Here is a 19,927-nt window from a genome sequence, read left to right as displayed (position 1 = left end):
AGTGCAATAAGTGGTCGCCACACCAGATCAGCTTATAAACTGAACACTCCTCGCAGCAGAACTGATCGTTATCAGAATAGTGCCCTTCCCTTTATGATCCGCCTGCTTAACATGTAACACTGTCACATTTTTTGGAGCTAAGACTTATTTTAGTGTTACCCTTGTCCGTCGGTATTGTTATCTGAAATGTTATTTGCACTTGTAAACGTTTACTGACAATATTTTATATACAGTTAATTCAATGGTTCATTACTATTTTAAATTGTTTAATATGACATTTTATACTGTTTGCTGTTTATGTAATGTCCCCATGTCAATTCAGCCTCTGGCTGCCATTTTAGGGATAGTGTTGTTGTGTTTTTAACGCAAATAAACCATTGAAAAAGAAAAAAAAGGTACGATGCGTTCTGCCGACGTGCTTTCTTATACAATTGATCTTAGATACGATCTTATCTGTTGCCGTCCACTCTCCCATGTTGTGTACAGGGGCTGATCTCCATAGACTACAATGCAGACGAGGACGATGATGTTTGTAGGGACGTGTCTGCCAGACAGGCCTTCCAGACCCCGATGAGCCGTCTGTACGGACACAGCTCTGCAGCCACCGCAGGACCCACTCCCAAGGGCTTCAGGACACCTGGCATCATCAGCGAAGAAAGGCAGAAGTATGTACAGTCAAATCTGTCTAAGGCCACACCAATTTAATTTCTTGGTTAACGGATTTTTCTAGAAAAATAATGGAGCGGGCGGGCGAAATAAAATAAAACAGGCCTAGGCATCCTATTATGGCCCAAAATGGTACGATAGGAGCCATGAAGTCAACACACCAGGCTGGTTCAAAATTTAAACAATGAAGTTTGAACTTTTAATGATACCACTGCATTGAAAGATAGAATAACTGTAACAACTAGGATGTTCAGGGCAAAATATGAGCATTTTGCAGTTGATTCTGAATTTTTATTTTTATTTGCAAATTAGAAAAAAATGAAGCGGGCGAATCCGTTAACCAAGAAATTAAATTGGTGTGGCCTGACCGACCAATATTTTGCCTAATCTGTCATCTGTGAAGGACAAAAAAATCAGCGTGTATAATTATGTTATTGATTAAAATGCAGGAAATAGCATTTCAGAGGGTCAAAATTTTTCCAGGGAGAGCATGCATTCTGACTCCATTGGCATGATGACAAAGTTATTTCAAACAAAATTGAGATGACAGAAAAAAAATCAGGCTGGCTAGAACACTGGGTTCTACTATAAACACTATGTATCTGATTTACATAGATTTTTTTTTTTCATTTTTGTGTAAAACTAGTTAAAAACTTTTCCCCCCTGAACAGTACAATATTGTATAGCTGCTTGCTTGGCATGATATGGTAAAAAGTACACAAGATTTAAATATTTGAGGAGCCAAACGTCACTTAAGGCCACACCAATTAAATTTGTTGGTTCTCGGATTTATTCAGAAAAAATATGAAGCGACAGGGCGAAAAAAAATAAAAATAAAAACAGGTCTAGGCATCCTATTATACTAATTTATAGGCTTAAATGCTACGAAATGAGCCATGAAGTCAACATAAAAGGCCGGGTTAAAATTAAAACATTGAATTTTGAACTTTTAATCAAACCACTGCAATGATAGATGGGTAAACTGTAACAACTAGGAAGAAAAGGACTTTCCCCAACTGTTGGGTGCAAAATATGAGCATTTTTCAGTTGATTCAGGACCAGAATCAAATTTTTTTTTTTTGCAAATCTGAAAAAAATGAAGAGGCGAATTCGAGAACCAACAAATTAAATTGGTGTGGCCTAATCATTGAATTTGTCACAATTGAGAATTTCATGTGTATTTACGTAATATTTTTTTCTGTATTTTATAAATAAACATGGCTGGCTAACAAAGTACCTAGACTTAATTATTAGTGCCAGTTCATCTAAGAAGCATTATTTTTTTTTGTTCTTAATTGTTTTTATTTCTTAGTACATTATATTTAGTCTAACAGTACACTATCTTGAAGTTCATAGCGACTTTGACATGTTGTACCTACTCAATAAAAGGATGACCTTTTTATCAGTACAAAATTGTACAGTAAAGTTCATTTATGATTCCAGACAACTGTACTCTTTCAAAGAATGATCATGGCAGATGCAAGTGGACATTGTTTTTATTATACAAGTACCAACATAAATTAGACTACATTGTAGTGGAATTTCGAAGCTCTAAATATCTCGTGGAGGTATATGAGGTCTCTTAACTCTTGCTGCTGCAAGCAAAAACAACAATTTCTTTTGTTGTCAACATTTAATACTCATGGAGATCCATTCTAACAGAAGACAGAATGCCCAAACAAATTAATCAACTATTTCACATCACCTGATACATTTTGTTCAAATTTCATGTAGCATTGCACGTACGTGTATTATATATATATATAGATCCCAAATGCTTAGTTTAGTACCAACAGTTGAAGGAAGCCCTTGTCTTCCTTGTTAATTTTTCTTGACGTAACATGGATCTTTTCCGAGTGAAAAATTTCTCCACAGTACAAGGACAGTATGAGCCCGAGGGCTTTCGCAGAATGCCTGTTTTTGTATCAGCTACATGTAAGGCCACACTGTCTTAATTTTATGGATGACATCCTCAGAAGACCCCCGAACTAGTGTGCATGGGCAAATAAAAAAAATCCGGCCAAAAATAAAAATGCTACAGTCAACTACTAAACCACAGGAATGCAAAGTGAATTTGCGGCAGTACTTAGCGACGTATACGACAAGCCGGCACATGCTGGCTTTTTGCAGAATTTATGAATCAGCACTGAACGCACTGATTTCTTGAGTTGTGGAGCTTCGGTATCTGGGTGCCCGGCTTTGTATTGTCGCTAACTACCATGGGCTAGAGTTAGCAACAGGCCTAGAGCCGGACAGAGCCTCGGAGGACGTGATTTTCTTTTTTTTTTTAGAACAGACGAAAATCAACGCGCATGGATGTCATCCATAAACTTAAGGCGGTGTGGCCTAATCTGCAAGTATCTGGGAACCAATAGATGTACATGTACAGGGAGGTTACAATGACTTTCTAGAATGATTCCTAATACAAATGTGGGGTTAAAATTGGCCATGTGACATACATACAAATGTATTACCAGCAACCCTACTTATGTTATATGAAAGCTACCAGTATTATGAAAAGCTGCAGATTTTGGAACACACTATTTATGCATCAAATCTTTCTGTACAAACATAACTGCATAAAACATTTGAAAGTATATAATACATATTTTAGGATATTGTTCTATTGCTCTGAAATTGCAGCAGTTTAAGACATAGACATCACACCAGCACCAGCAATGACAAAAACATTAATTCTGTGCATTACAGGTAGCATACATGTACCTATTACTACTCCAATCATTATGACAGTATCAGAGAAAAAGGAAACTAAACTATACAAGGGTCATTCTCTCCTAACAGGTGCAGTTGCTGTGGAAAGTTGTTAAACAGCCTCTCTTAAAAAGACACAATCCCCAGTAGCTACACAGTTGTTGCTTAGTCCATACCAGCACGATACAGTCAAACTTGCCTAAGACCGAGGCATAGACAAGTGGTCTAACTTGTAAAAAAAAGAATGGCTACAAAATTGCAGCAGAATTTCCACCCATATTGCAATAAGACTGCCCCATTGATCCAAAGTGACCCAGCCAGTGCCATTTTACATACAGTGTATTGTGCTATCATGCTGTCAAAATCAATGGCAAACTGGCCGATTCAGTCCAGATTTCTCACTGTTTTTTATCAAAAATTTTTCCACTTACCACTTGAAAATTATTATCATAGGCAGAGATTGGGTGGTGTTATAACAGTGGTGGTTGGGTTAAGTTGGATATATGGTCTGCTTCGGCAAGTGCCTTACACTTACATCTGTGGCCACACCAATTCAATTTCTTGGTTAACGGATTTTTAAAAGAAAAATAATGGAGCGGGCAGGCGAAAAAAATAAAATAAAATAAAAACAGGCCTAGGCATCCTATTATGGCCCAAAATGGTACGATAGGAGCCATGAAGTCAACACACCAGGCTGGTTCAAAATTTAAACAATGAATTTTGAACTTTTAATGATACCATTGCATTGAAAGATGGAATAACTGTAACAACTGGGATGAAAACGACTGTTTTCAACTGTTCACGGCAAAATATGAACAGTTTGCAGTTGATTCTAAATTTTTATTTTTATTTGCAAATCAGAAAAAAATGAAGCGGGCGAATCCGTTAACCAAGAAATTAAATTGGTGTGGCCTGTGGGGAGAAAAAATCAGGACCAAGAAAAAGCAGCCAGACGGCTGACTTATAGGGGTGGCCGCTTGGGCAAGTTTGACTGTAGTTATAACTGTCTGTATAATCCTTTAATTCAAAGTTAAGTTTTGGCCATCATCGTTAGCTGCCTTCAGGTTCGAATTCTCCAGGGTAAAGTTATGCCCAGTAACCAGCTAAAATCACCCGTCACATTAACTACAAACATTCGAATATCACATTCTAAAGCTTTCACAACTTGCAAGCAGACCGGTGGTCTTTTTTTGAGTAGCCAGCCAGGTCAAATAGCTACCCACACAAGTCACAAAACTTGGTGTAACTTATGTGGGTAGCTATTTAATTCTAACACCGGCAGCCAAAGTTTGAGACTTCTGGGCAAATACAGTCAAAAGTAATTGAGCCTGAGGCCACACCAATTTAATTTGTTGGTTCTCGGATTTTTTCAGAAAAAATATGAAGCGACAGGGCGAAAAAAAATAAAAACAGGTCTAGGCATCCTATTATAGGCTTAAATGCTACAAAATGAGCCATTAAGTCCACACAAAAGGCTGGGTTAAAATTTAAACATTGAATTTTGAACTTTTAATCAAACCACTGCAATGATAGATGGGAAAACTGTAACAACTGGGAAGAAAAGGACTTTCCTCAACTGTTGGGGGGCAAAACATGAGCATTTTTCAGTTGATTCAGGACCAGAATCAAATTTTTTTTTTTGGCAAATCAGAAAAAAACGAAGAGGCGAATCCGAGAACCAACAAATTAAATTGGTGTGGCCTGACAGGGAAATTTCACTGGAATGAAAAGTCTGTCTGAGAGTCATGGAAGGAGTGAATTGACAGACGGTGCCAATTTAAGCCTGGCAGGGTACTATAAATTCAGTCCACCGTCTGGCATCTCAGTACCAAAAATAAATTTTTCGTGTACTGCTTTATTTCAAATGACCTCAAGGAAGGAAAATACCTTTTGGTCACTTCTTGGTTCTTTCCAAGTGTACTGTTTTAACTGTTCTACTTTTTCAATGGTGGAGTGAGAATGCTCCCCCATTCGTGGGGCCACACGTTTTTATATTGACTCACCATAACGAAAAAATCCCTCACTACATGACAGAGCCCTGCCTGATGAGATTCGAACCCTCACCCTCCGGATCCACAGAACTTAATCTACCGGTACAGGCAAAGCAACACTGCCAGGTTTCCTGATCCCTTGAAAGAAGAAAACTCAATAAGGTGTCCTAAAATAAGGCACATCTCACCACATAAATCTGTACGATGACAACTTAAAACGTAAAAAGGCAACGAGGTTCCAGATGCTGTACGGATTGGTCTTGAGAGTGAATTTCACTAAGGCCACGGCAAGTTAATTTCATGGATGACATCCTCCACAGACTGCAGATTAAATGGGATAGTGATTCCTAGTAGATATTTTCAAATTTTGAGGTCATAAACCTTGTTAAGGCCACACCAATCTAATTTCTTGGTTAACGGATTTTTCTAGAAAAATAATGGAGCGGGCGGGCGAAAAAATAAAAAATAAAAACAGGCCTAGGCATCCTATTATGGCCCAAAATGGTACGATAGGAGCCATGAAGTCAACACACCAGGCTGGTTCAAAATTTAAGCAATGAATTTTTGGAACTTTTAACGATACCATTGCATTGAAAGATGGAATAACTGTAAGAACTAAGATGAAAAGGACTGTTTTCAACTGTTCAGGGCAAAATATGAGCATTTTGCAGTTGATTCTGAATTTTTATTTTTATTTGCAAATCAGAAAAAAATGAAGCGGGCAAATCCGTTAACCAAGAAATTAAATTGGTGTGGCCTTGAACAAGAAAACAAAACATGACATCACAACTTGACACAATGACTGTTAACAATATCAAACGAGAGCCATTGTGCGTCAAGTTTGGCGGATCCCTGAACCAATAAACTTTACAACATTTTTCCCATTTTCGACGAGTCAAAATTTTTCTTTTTTTCCAAAATCAGGCCACACCAATTTAATTTGTTGGTTCTCGGATTCGCCTCTTCGTTTTTTTCTGATTTGCAAAAAAAAAAATTGATTCTGGTCCTGAATCAAATGAAAAATGCTCATATTTTGCCTGAACAGTTGAAAACAGTCCTTTTCTTCCTAGTCGTTACAGTTATTCCATCTTTCAATGCAGTGGTATCATTAGAAGTTCAAAATTCATCGTTTAAATTTTGAACCAGCCTTTTGTGTTGACTTCATACCTCCTATCGTAGCATTTGGGGCTATATTAGGATGCCTAGATCTGTTTTTATTTTTATTTTTTTTCGCCCTGTCGCTTCATATTTTTCCTGAAAAAATCCGAGAACCAACAAATTAAATTGGTGTGGCCTCAGGTGAAAATTAATGTGCGCAATCATGTCATCCGTAAAATCTACTTGCTGTGGCCTAAGTCTTGATAAATTTGAACAGAAAAAGGCTTTTTCATCGACCGCAAATCACTTCTAAGTTTCTATTCTCAAATACGTTTCTGGATGAAATTTCAGGTCCTGGTCCGATTATAAAATAAAGGACTACTCCACTATTAAAGGATGACTCTATATCTCTCACAATGTATACATCTCTAAAATACAGTAAAAAAAACTGATAGCAATATTACAACCGAAATTTGGGCAACAACATATAAATTTTTGTTTAACTGTACAGTCATACATAGACATGTTCGACACTACACTTTACGCATTAAGTTATTTATAAATAACTTTAAGCAACAATGCAGAAAAGAATACGCTCAAATTGTTTTCAACATGGAAAATGGAATTATATTGATAATTAAATGTTGTCAACAGTCAGCAAAGCACCAAGCACAATTTCTTTGGCAGTGAGCAAAAAAAAAAGAGCAAGAACCTGATGATACAACATGAACTGTACCAAATTAACCCTTGTCCTGCTGACATTCCTGGCACAATATTTTTCAATAATTTCATGTCTTAATTAGATCATAGACCCCCAAATTTTTTTGCCCTGCAGTGGCATAGTTACTTCCGCATTCATTGCGTTTCGCTGTGGTGTGATGCGTTGCATGAGAAATACCCCAAATCGTACCTATACAGGGTGCTATATAGATGGTACTGTATGTGCAGAACGACAATTGTTGCGCTCAGCAGGACAAGGGTTTTAAGATAACAGTAACTCAAGCAACAGTGACAGGTATGGACAAAGGTAGAGTAGATGCTGCATTTGTACTAATCCAACACCTGACCATTTAAAAATGTATCCAGTTGCTTAAGAGTAACTGTTACCTTTGGTACATGTATCAGTCTCATTACCTGGATGTCTAACCTTCATCAACATAACAGGAGCTGTAGGTTGGGTAAGCTACATGTGCATGGATGTTGGGTTTCTACTCCTAGAGTTAGAAACCATCATCTTTCGGTGCTGACTGCTGCCTTGGAGTAAGTGTAGTCCTGTACGACCGACTGCGAGAGTCTCTGTGCGTCAGCGCGCAGAGCGTTGATCTGGGCTTGGATCAGTCTACTTTGCCGCATGAGCTTAGCTGTCCGCAACGTCACTTCAAACAAGCCCGACTTCCTCAACTGTTCCAAAACCTGCTGGTAACGTTTCATCTTGGCCTGCTGGACGTCCTTCAAACTGGTCGTCATGGCGACGGGATCTTTCGTGGCGGGAAGTTTCTCGTCCGGCCTTGCGGGCATCCCCGTGGACTGGATGGGGGCGCGGGTTGCCCCCTGGTAGGAGGCGGTGCAGTGGGTGCTCGTGCCCTGCACATCCATGCCGTACGGCTGGAAACAGGGTGTGATGTAGCTCTGGGTAGGAATGGAGGACTTGGCCAAGGTCATGGAGGTCGTAACCATACTGGTGTAGTGGTGAAGAATGCAGTCCACCGACTCGCCTGGTGTCATGTTGTTCTGGAAAACACGACAAACGTCATATGAGCTGTGATTACATCTTTGACGGAAAACATGTGTCATGAACAGTGATACGTCTCTCAGGTGCCTGTAGATAACAGAAATACCTGCACAGCTCCAGGTTTACCTTCACTAACCTGCATATACCCAGCACATGGACCAGTGCAGGTTAGGTGCAGGTAGACATCAGAAATACCTGCACGGCTCCAATTTTATCTGCACTAAGGTGCATATACCCAGTACATGGACCAGTGCAGGTTAGGTGCAGGTAGACATCAGAAATACCTGCACGGCTCCAATTTTATCTGCACTAACCTGCATATACCCAGTACATGGACCAGTGCAGGTTAGGTGCAGGTAGACATCAGAAATACCTGCACAGCTCCAATTTTACCTGCACTAACCTGCATATACCCAATACATGGACCAGTGCAGGTTAGGTGCAGGTAGACATCAGAAATACCTGCACAGCCCCAATTTTACCTGCACTAACCTGCATAATATACAAATACACATACAAACACAAAAACAAACAGACATCCAAAAAAACATAAATTGAATTCGAAGAAGGAGAAAATGTCTGACCTGGTCTTGCTGACTGGCTGACCCCTTCTCCATGTCATCAGTAGTGTCTTGGTCAGGACAGGAGGGAAGGGAACATCGCGAGTCTTCCTCTGTGGGAGGAAGGACAGAAACAATGCAGAGTGTAAAGCCCCTCTCAGACATTCAGAACTACCCCCCGAACACCAGACGACGAACTTCAAGGTCGGTTGGATGATGTTCAGGAGCACTTAGACCAGATTTAGGCCTAGCTTTCTATACAAATGGAATTTGAGTCAGATTTTTTTTACCCCCAATCACATTCCCACCTAGTCCCAAACACCAGCTTAACCATCCCCAAACCAAGTCCGCACCTAAATATTTTACACATGATTAAACTTTTGGCTGACGCAGCCAAACAGGCCATATAGAGCTATGTGTGACAGACTTACATGTAAGGTGGTACTTCATGACTAATATATGACAAATTTTACTTACACGTTGGACTATCACACGTGTGCTTAATAACTGGATAGAATGTAACTTCTTTTTACTGGAATGTTGAAAGCAACAATATTTTTCCAATTTTTTGAGAAAATACATGACTAGTACATCTTAACTTCTAAGTAGTTGTATTAAATGGTTCATTGGTAAAAAAAAAACACTTGCAGCAAAAGACCTGAATTGTACAATATCTACTAGGAAAACAGTGTCTTAAAATATATTTAGTGATTGTACGGAGAGACTGAACTTACCGACGAAGGTGACGTCCGTGACGGCGCTGCCGACCGTGTTATCCGTGTCGTCCCCGCTGGAGTTCCCGCCGCCCGGGGAGCCGCGCCCGCTGATCCCGCTGTCGCTGCTGCCGTTCCCGGAGAACTTGTCCTTGTCCGGGTCAGACGTCTGCCCCGCGTCCTCCCACCCCGACCCGTCGCTGGAACCCCCGTCACTCGAGCTGCTCCTCTCCTCCAGCCCGCGCTTACCCTCCTCCTCCTTCTTGTTCTCCCCCACGTCCTTGTTGGCGTTCTCCGGGAGATCCTTCTTCTCTTCACCGTCAAAGTAGCCGTCACCGGCAGCGCCCTCTGTCAGCTCGGCCGGTACTGCAGCCATGCTAGTGTCCATGTCTTCCTCCATGATTCGGGTCTCCAGTAGCCTCTTTCTCATAAAAGTACACGGGCATTCCTGAAAAGTACAATGTTAGGCAATTAGACATGGCAGACTTCGCCCCCTTAATTAACCATCTTGCCTTGCAAGCCTTATACAAATGTACATTGTAGCTTCGGAATGTTGATTCTTTAAATTGTTCCATAAAAATATGCCCCCCCTCCCCATTCAAGATTTCCTTCCGCCGCCTCTGCTACCACTTGGTCCAGGGAGCTCCATTATTTGACTGAGAATAGAGGCCGGCCTGCACTTTTCTTTCTCTACTTGATGCTTGGGCCATGCCCAGAATGTTCCATTACATGTATCTCTCATGATACAGCTGAAGTAGGCTTTCGGCAAGAAATTCATATTGGTTGCGGGTTGAGGTAGCAAGAAGAAGGTTAACACTACCAGATGGTCCTAATTACTGTTTAATATTCTGTAATTCAATTATCTTTCCCTGTACGTATGAAGAATTCAACGACTGGCGGTTATTAGTACATTGACTCAAGTTCTGTCACCTCCAGTCATAAATCACCATCTTTTGACGCAAACGTTCAGTCCCTGGGTGCTTGAGTACCGCATAATGCGCTGGGAAGCTTTCGGATTTAGCATAGAGCGTAGAGAGTCTTCCTGAATTTAGCGTAATGCGTAGCTGACCATCAGAATTTAGCGTAGAGCGTTGTCCGTACACCCCCATGCAGGCCCTCAATCACAGGGACCAGTTCCATGAAAAACACGTGCACATAGATAATATCTGGAGATTATATCAGTATTCATTATCATTGGCTTCCACCAGGTGGCAGAGTGGGAGAGCCACTTATATTTATAATGGTACACTTGAGCCTGAGGCTATACAGTCAAACCTGTTCAAGAAGGCCACCCAGGGGACCAAGGAAAAGTGCTCGGTCTTCTTAAACAAGTCTCTTGTTAATGCTTGCGTCCAAGTGAAAAAAATCAGGACAGGGAAAAGGTGGTTGTTCAAACCTTCGATGTTGTTCAGTTGATTGACTTGAAATACATTGTATATGGCATTCTTGTACATTGTGTACTACTCAAAATTTTTTTTCAATGAACTGCCAAGAACTCAAAATGTATAACTATAAATACTACTAGTTAAGGTCTTTGGACACAAAGTCATGGAGTTAGTCAAACATTGTCTTCCTCCAGAGACCCTGAGTCACCATTTTTAGGAGTTTTGTGTGACTAATTTGTGAGTATGGTCAGCCTTCTAACCAGGCTAAGCCACACTGAGTGATCCAATTTGACCACAGAAGCCACATGCCCTTTGTCGGCAAAACGTACTGCGCCTGCACGAAACCCCAGGCATTTTTCATGATTTTCGTTGGATTTTTGGTTAACGTTGCATCAAAATTTTGCCTGTTGCAGATGTTATTTTGTCCGACATAACATTTGGAAACTACAGATGGAGTGTTAACGTTATATGTGCGAATATGACCTTACATGTATATAAGACGTTCTGCCGAAGTGCTATGCACAATACATTACAGGTTTAGCGCAGGTGCAGTATGTTCTGCCAACGTGCTCCCTTGCTCTTGTCTTAAATCTCAGCTCCCTCAACTTATTCTGATTTATCAATCAGTACGATAGATAATTTGAGGAAGGTCAGCCAACTCCTGAAGCGTGGCATACCAGGGGGAGCCGGTAGCAGATTTTGATTTGATTTTGATTTATTAAAATTGCAACAGTGCAATACATGCGGAACAGAGGCAGCTGTTGCTGGTGTTGTGTTCGGCACATAGAAACAAATACTGGACAGACAATACTCATTTTTACTTGAGTCTAGTGGGGAAAGTCGTGTAAAGTGCCTTTCCCAAGGGCACAAGATCGGTGGCATGTCCGAGGACTCGAACCCGGGACCTCTTGATTCCGAGTCACGCACGCTGCTGTTGTGCCACACGCGTACGACCCCACAGTTGCGCAAGCGCAAGCAACCAGAGATCATACAAGCACAGAGAAACTAGATGGGAAAAAAATCTATCGTACAGCTGAAGCGTTGTAATGTAACTTTCTGGGATGGGATCTGATGTACAACTACACAGAAGCCTGCTACCTGGCATGGTGCCTTTGCACTGGAATGACCTGACTTATCTGAAACTTTGCCAAAAACTCCTGCGATTATAAATCTTCAGATTCTGCTATTGGCTACCCCGTAGTATTTTTATCTCTAGTTATGATTGAGCTAGATTACTGGATCAAAATCTAACCTTTTTTTAGGTTTTGAACTTTTCTGTTCTTTCTAATTTTAGATAAGGAAAATTAGATTGTGCTTATACCAAGTTATAGCGGCTCACCTGACTTCATTCTGCCCTAATTTCTAAACCCCAGAGAGCAGAGTTTGTGCTACACAGACTAACGAGAATAAGTTGACTTATTGACTAATCAATAAATGTTAGAAACAACCAATTATAGAACAAATACACGTAACTAACTGTCTTAGTTACCGATATCGTCTGTTTACTGTTAGCATTAGCCCATAATTTGTATTACAGCACAGCTGATTCACACATAAGTCATAATGCATGACTTTGGCTGCAAGACTGTGTTAGTGTGCAGTTTGAATAAAAACCAACATATTCATATATATAGTACCATTGATCGGTAAAAGATCAAAATTCAAACCCTCAACAATTAACGCATTATGCTACATGTAACCAAATTTGAGTGAGAAGGACTTTGAAATCATCACGAGTCGAAAGGAAACTTTTCTCTCAAGAAGTGGTGAGTCATTTACCTTAGCCAGACAGACCGTAGGAACACGCACGGGTACGGGGTAGCACACCATCGGTGGGTGTCCAAGGACATAGTACGGAGCCATCAGTACATAAGCCATGATGCAGCCTTTAGCGACTCTTTAACTTGTCCCTACAACTGGGCAAACTTAGAACACTGCTTAAGCACCCAAGCTCTTCCCAGACAAATTACTCCAGACCAATTGAGCCATAAAAAGAACTTTCCATACTGATACCCGCATTAGGTAACATTTTCTCGGTCACGTGGGAAGCGATGTAAACCTCCGGGGAAAAAGGGGTTGTAGACCTTGGGGTGGGTTTGGAAGACACCCCCGTTTTGTCCTTGACAGGTGCATAATTATTTTGTTTACCAGAAACGGAGACTTTTTGGGAGCCCTCCACCCTTCACATATAGCCTGAGGAGATGCATGATGTGGAGTTCCTGTCTGGCACACATGTAAATGAAGTTTACGGATCGACCTTCGGGTCCTTCACCTTAACAGAGCACCTGTGGAAACTTGGTGTCACAATAAGCCAATATTCATATATTACTGCCGACAAAATGTAAAACTACTACCAAACTTTGCGACGAGTAAGAACTGAGAACGATGAACGCTCACCGGAAACTTCACAGCTTTTATTCAAGTCTCACTCAAGGTGTGCATCAATAGTACGTTATTGGACTAGGTTAGTAGATGTTATAATGCTACCCATTTAATCTAAAATGGTCAATAAAGTTGAAAGTCAAATTCAGCGCAAGTCTTGGATTTCTACTTGGCTGTAGTTATTTTTTTGGGTATTTTCTTTTATTAACTGTTCAAGCTCAAACTATTGAACTGCCGAAAAGTGCCTGAGGGTAGGAGTTAATCGTTCTGTTTACTACAGAACTACGGGAAGCTATCCACGTGGCAGGTGCATGACACTGGCTCGGGCCAATATTCTCAATATGCCGGGTCAACGTGCTCTAGTTCATGTGCTCAGTACACTACTATAGAATGATGGGAATTTGTTTTCAAAAGGTGTTGATTTAACATTACCACAAAAATATCAAGATACCATGCATGTCTTGATACCTGGTAAAAGATTATACAAAAAAAAGGACGTTCTGGAGCAGTACCAAGGATAGCTGCCAGGGGGCCATATCTTCCCAAGACTTTACATTACATTAGCCGACTTACTATCATCAGAGTCAATCCAGGCTTGTGTGTGTGTTTGTGTTTGTGTGTGTATATTATTGTTAGTGTGTGTGCATGTGTGTGAAAAATTGTGTGTGTGAATGCATGTGTGCTTGTGTGTCTGCATGCATGCGTGAGTTGGTGTGTGTATGTGGTGTGTGACACAGTGAAAAATTGTGTGTGTGTGTGTGTGTGTGTGTGCAAATTTTGCGTGTGACGTAAATTTCCAAGCTCTTTTGGGTGGTTGCAAAGACAGTATCATTATCAAATTGGCCAGGCAATATCCATTTGCCATCCCGAGATCTGCTGAAAGACACACTTGACCAGATTCTTAACACGCAACTGTTTAATATAAAATATCAAACCGCGATCAACCAGCAGGGTTTAGAAGGAAGAAGGTGTAAATCTAAATGTGTGGCAAATGGTACATGTCTGGCTGCCTGGCCAATTTGACAATGTCTTAGGCCCACTTTATACACAGATTTTTGCGACCACGATATTTTCCACTGTCAGGACGTCTTTAGACACACCGTCTAGAAGTCCCCGAGGAACACATCCAACTCGTCAAGTTCGTCGACCCATGCCGCTACGGCTGTTGTTATCCCGAGCATTTCTGTATGCAAGACGCAGGTTGTGGACTTTCCTTGAAAAGTCCTAATCTGATCTGATCGAGTTTGCGGACGTTACCCTAAAACTTATAAATTACACAATATTGGGGTCCTGCATGGGGGTGGGTAGCCTCTACCAGGCACCGCGGATCGCTGGAAAAATAGTAGAAATTGGCCGAAATAAAGGAATAGTATACCAGAGAAGATCCAGGGCCATAGAAGCTGAATTTGCGACCCACGGAAAATTGGAGCTTCTATGGCCCTGGATCTTCTCTGGTATACTATTCCTTTATTTCGGCAAATTTCTACTATTTTTCCAGCGATCCGAGGTGCCTGGTAGAGGCTAGGGGGTGGGGTTAACGTTAACGCTCTAAATGCTAAATTTTGAGAGCCGGCTACGTATTACACTACAGTCACTGTAGCGATTACACTTTACGATAAATTCCAAGTGGCTACAACTTCAGTGTTCGAAACATTTATCTAGCCCTGACTCGGCTCACGCCAGCGCCACCTGGCGCTGCCTGAGAACGCTTGCACCTCAGAGTTCAGCGGTACATATTTTCAGGTAGTGCGTCCGGGAGCAACTTGCGCACAAGGAAATCATGTAGCGCGGCGCTGGTGCGCTACCGGGTATTTCGAACACTGACAACGCATTACATAGAATTAAAACACGAATTACGCTCCACGCAAAATCCGCCAAATACGCTCTGCGTTGAATTATAGCGGTCTGTCTGCGATCTACTTAGAATTAAAATGGCTGATTACACTCTACGTAAAAATATCTGAACAGAGCGCCAAACAACAAATATGGCATATCTTTTTGGCGAAATACTGAAATTTGTTGGTGATGATCACTACAAATCACCCAGATGGGGCCTCAGGTGAACCCTAATCTCCAAGCAGATCCTAGGGTGGCAAATAAAAAAGGATCCTGGAATAGAATACTGGACACTGAACAGGACTACTTTCTAAGAGGCATTAAGGAGGCTATATATATCAGAGCACTTCAGCCTTCACTTAATAGAGATGGTGGACGACAGTCTCGTGTGAATAAGGTCACGTGTTTGTAAACCGTAACTCTCGCGAGATCACCTTGTGAAGTGATTGGTCATTAATTATCCTGATGAAGGCGACAGTGGTCGCTGAAAATTTGATCCCTGTAAATAGTGTGTTGGAATAAAGTTTAACGTTTTACTAATTTTGATAGTATGATTACTACCAACACAGATGAACTTTCATGATAAAAAAAGGATCCTGAGAGGATCCAATATGCCACCCAAGAATCTGCAGAAAGCGAAGTCGCACTGGACAACAACACGCAATTTTGTTACCTATCAAACTGTTAGGATATGCTTGGAGATTATAATTAGGTGATCTACTGAGTTAATCTCCAAGCAGATCTTGAGCCATATTGGACCCTCTCTGGCTAATGAATACTGCCTGGCCAATTTGATACTGTCGTTTTGCCACCCTAGGATTTGCTAATGGAGATTATAATTACTAGTACCCCCTGAGTGTGATGATTTACATCACACAAGCAATAGGGAAGCCGCAAAAAAAATTGCAGTTATCTAGCTGCACCTCTGTTGAGGATGACAAACAACAACGTTTCAGATCTCTTTTTCTATGCTACATAATTATCAACATTGCTACATCTTATTATTAATATAATAACATTCTTTGAAAGCATATCATAACAAGAATTCGGAGATCTCATACCTCAATGAAATACAGTATGTAGTTATGTAAAATTGTTGTGCTAGTCAATTATGCAAATGACCTTACATTAACATAATATATGCATAGTGATGTTAACCTTTAAGTAACTTACACATGTCACAAGGTATAAAATTCCTATCATTCACCATTAATAAATAAAAAAATTTTCACATTAATTATTCAAATTAGGTCATTATTTTCATAATTGGTATCTGTTGATGTTTCACCTGCAAAGGTATATGATAGCATTTTCTCATTAATTTAATTACACAAATGAGCACCCTCCCATAGGAGTGCGATTTAGTCAGCTCTAATTCACTGCTGCAATATTTAGCAGTCAACAAGAAATTCCACTTCTTGTATTTAAACAGTTACATACTATGACCAAAGAGTCATGACAGTGGGATAAGGGAAGATGTAACAAAAGGAAAGATACAGGACAGGACGACAACTGCTGTTCCACTGATTTATTGCTGTTTTTATGACGAATGAAAGACTTGTTGTTTTTTGTGTTCTGTCTTTCAATTTGTTGTGCCTTGTACATTTGCTCTTAGCAGACTTGCTTTTTTTCGGCCCTTCTTGTTTTTTTCTCGGGTTCTCACAAATTAAAATTAGATTTAGGGTGTGGCCTTATCGGGGACGTTGACCTTTGTGTATAATGTACCAACTGTATGCACAGACTGCCTTCTACTGCAATTTGTTCAAGTTCTGCTAGGGGGTGCAGCTGAATGCATGCAAAACAGCTGAGGAGCCAGAGGGGGGTACTGGGCTCATGGATGGGCCCAGGGTTTCCCTATTAGTAATATTACCCCAACATTCACTCACATGACTTTCACCTGACTCATTTGTGTTAGCATACAAATCTGACTGAGATACATGTATGTTACGGTTGGAATCGTAAGACCAGGCTAGCAATGAACAATCCACATACACACACACACACATACACACACACACACACACACATACACAACACGCATGCATGCGCGCGCCCGCACACACACACACACACACCAGTTCGTGTGGTCATGGACATTGGCGTGACCTACTTTTAGTACCTCAATATAGTACATGTACCTTGACCTGCACACGGCCAATATATTGACTGCTCCAACAAGACGGAAGGATGCCTACTGCTACTACGGTACTACTACAACTGCCTTGACCTAGATCCAAGGACAAACCAGGATAGCAACATATCAAACCTGGTGCTGCTGCAGTATGCTGCAGAAAGCTGCTAGAATGCCCATAATCGAACATGACCTTCATGTTCCCACACCAACCTACCAACACAATATAATGAAAACACAATCAAAACACTAGTTACCATGGCAACAGTCACAACATTGGTTCAGGTCAGAGGTCACTGTTTGGAGAAGAGGAAGAAGAAACTGAGCAAAAACAATATGTTTTCCTTCGGTAAACATACATATAATAAAATGCAATCCAGTGTCTAGGCCCACATCAGGGCACAGGTGGCCCATTGCACAAACACATACGTCCCACTCAAAAATCAAACTACAGCATGTCTACAACACGAGATATTACAACCATGTAACACCCCTACAGTACCGTACAGAGCCACTAGGTTACCCATAATTGACCTTGACCTTTGTTATCCTAACCCCAACCTATCAAATATGATGATATGAAGATACATGCACCACACCTCAACTTATATCCATTTCAAAAATTTCCCTCTCTCGGTCTATATTATAATGTACCTTAAAGTTACCTTCTCAGTGAAGATTCCGGTAATAATAATATTCAGCTTGTTGTATGCATAATCAAAATTACTGTGATGGGATAAATGTGCATGGGAACTACTTTCTCGTACCTCATTTATTCTCACCTCCCAAAAATGTTTTCTTTATCATTATATAAGTCATCCCAAAATCAACATAATAATCCTCGATTGAAATAAATCATGTATTCAAATCATACACATGCAGTCTCCACCACTGCACTAAAACGTGGGTTCAAAAACAGAAGCAAGCAATTTTATTCACGTTTCATTTGCCCTAGCCTGAATACCATCCTGGTTACGTCAATAAAGGTAACTTAGACATCCAGGTAATAAGATACGCCAAGCAGTTTACGTACTCAAGCAACTGGATATGATTTTGGTTAGTTTACGTCCGTTCCCACAGTCGCTATACCTACCTACAATGTAAGCAATTGTGGGAGCTGAGCTGACGTCAACTAACCAGTACAGTTATTAACCCCAGTGAGTGAGGCTTAGTCTAGCTGCCAAGTCTCTTCTTGCTTCTCTGTAAATAGGACATTATAGTAATTTATAGAGACTCAGCAGTAAAAATAGCTCTGGTAACCAGGCTACATTTGCCCTGGGGGGGGGGGGAAATGTTACCCTAATGGCGGACCCATCACTCCCCCGGTCATTGACCCTATATTTGCTGAATATTAATAGTCTGGACATTCTAGGATCCAAGCACCCTATCCAAACACCCTTGGCATGATAAAATATGATAGATCTGGTGGAGGCTACCATTCCTGTACACAACCACACATGCACATGCACAGACATGCTCACACACAGACACACATACACACCCAAACTCGCACACACTATATTATACATATAATATTGTCCTTGCACACTCACTTACTCACTCACATAGTCACACACACACAAACACACACACACACACACACTCACACACACACATGCATACTAGTACTCACACACACTATATAATGTCCTTGCACACTCACACTCACACAGTCACTGTGAGCACACTCACAAACACACACTCACTCACTCACTCACTCACTCACTCACTCACGTACTCACACACACACACACACACACACACAGACACACATTGTACAGTATTCGCACACACACACACACACAATCAATTGTACTGATTTCTTTTTTATTAATAAGTCGCAAGTGCCTGAAACTATCAAATTATAACATTAACGTTAGATAACTTATATCGTTGACCGTTAGGCGGCACACCGCCGCACCCATCGTACTTGATTGGAGCAGATCGTCCGTCAGGACGACAAGACTGATGATGATGATGTTAGGCATAATACCTTTTCCTAAATCATTCTCATAACGTACCATTTGCTGTTTTTTTTAGCCGTAAAAACTAAAATGATTTTAAAAATCAGGAAATAAGGTTCTAATTATGGAGGACTGGCCGTTCCCAGTATGAGTCATCTAACGTTACCTCTTCTGACTCATAAATTTAGGAAAGATCGAGAACCTGTGATCAGTAACGTTAAATGTAATATTTCCAGAAAAAAAGATTAACCTACCTGTGTGGGGACAAGCCTATACCGTCAGCGACCGGCATAGTCAGACTGTCCGCTCACTCGTGGCTGTCATTTTCGGTAGTAATTCTTTCACATTGAGCAGATGCCGCGCAACGTGACCACGGGAACCGTTTGGTTTAGAAACAAAGACACGGGCCGCCTTCGAACAAGACAACACAAATCCTGGCAACTGTAATATATAGCGCCTCTGACCGGAAGTGCCCACGTCAAATCTACAAACGCCAAGTACAGTTCAAATAGTGATTGAAACGTTGGGATATTGAGTCTCCCACGGCTAAAATTTCCTTTTGGTGATCGAATGGGGAAAAGATTAGTCTCTGGTGTTGCCGCCGTGAAGCCCGCCGCTACATGTGCCACTTTACATAAACAAAGACCACTAGGGGAAACCCTCGAGGCCTCGTGTACATTACAGCTGATCAACGTGAGTCCCGTGGACGCGCATGTGAGTGGGCGGAGCTTCAGCTCTGACGTACCCGCCGGATGAA

At 41.0% G+C, this 19,927-nt stretch overlaps 1 protein-coding gene across 2 annotated transcripts; it reads right to left on the bottom strand.

Annotated features, from left to right (window-relative positions):
* Positions 1-7,387: 7,387 nt before the first annotated feature.
* On the bottom strand, positions 7,388-19,868 carry LOC109477117. 2 transcript variants are annotated; one of them, XM_019778176.1, is made up of 4 exons: positions 19,425-19,868; positions 9,494-9,920; positions 8,784-8,872; positions 7,388-8,198 (listed from the first exon to the last, which is right to left on the bottom strand). In XM_019778176.1, the coding sequence occupies exons 2-4, from the start codon at positions 9,900-9,902 to the stop codon at positions 7,698-7,700; spliced, it is 999 nt and encodes a 332-aa protein (XP_019633735.1). In that variant the 5' UTR covers positions 9,903-9,920; positions 19,425-19,868; the 3' UTR covers positions 7,388-7,697. The 2 variants fall into 2 exon arrangements, with proteins under 2 accessions (XP_019633735.1, XP_019633734.1); XM_019778175.1 differs by lacking the exon at positions 19,425-19,868 and adding an exon at positions 12,637-12,837.
* Between the last annotated feature and the right edge of the window lie 59 nt (positions 19,869-19,927).

The sequence above is a fragment of the Branchiostoma belcheri genome, unplaced genomic scaffold, assembly GCF_001625305.1.
Source record: "Branchiostoma belcheri isolate BF01 breed outbred unplaced genomic scaffold, Haploidv18h27 scaffold4, whole genome shotgun sequence".
Classification (NCBI taxonomy): Eukaryota; Metazoa; Chordata; class Leptocardii; order Amphioxiformes; family Branchiostomatidae; genus Branchiostoma; species Branchiostoma belcheri.
The sequence above is the reverse complement of the archived record's forward strand: the minus strand, read 5'-3'. Positions and strand labels throughout refer to the sequence as shown.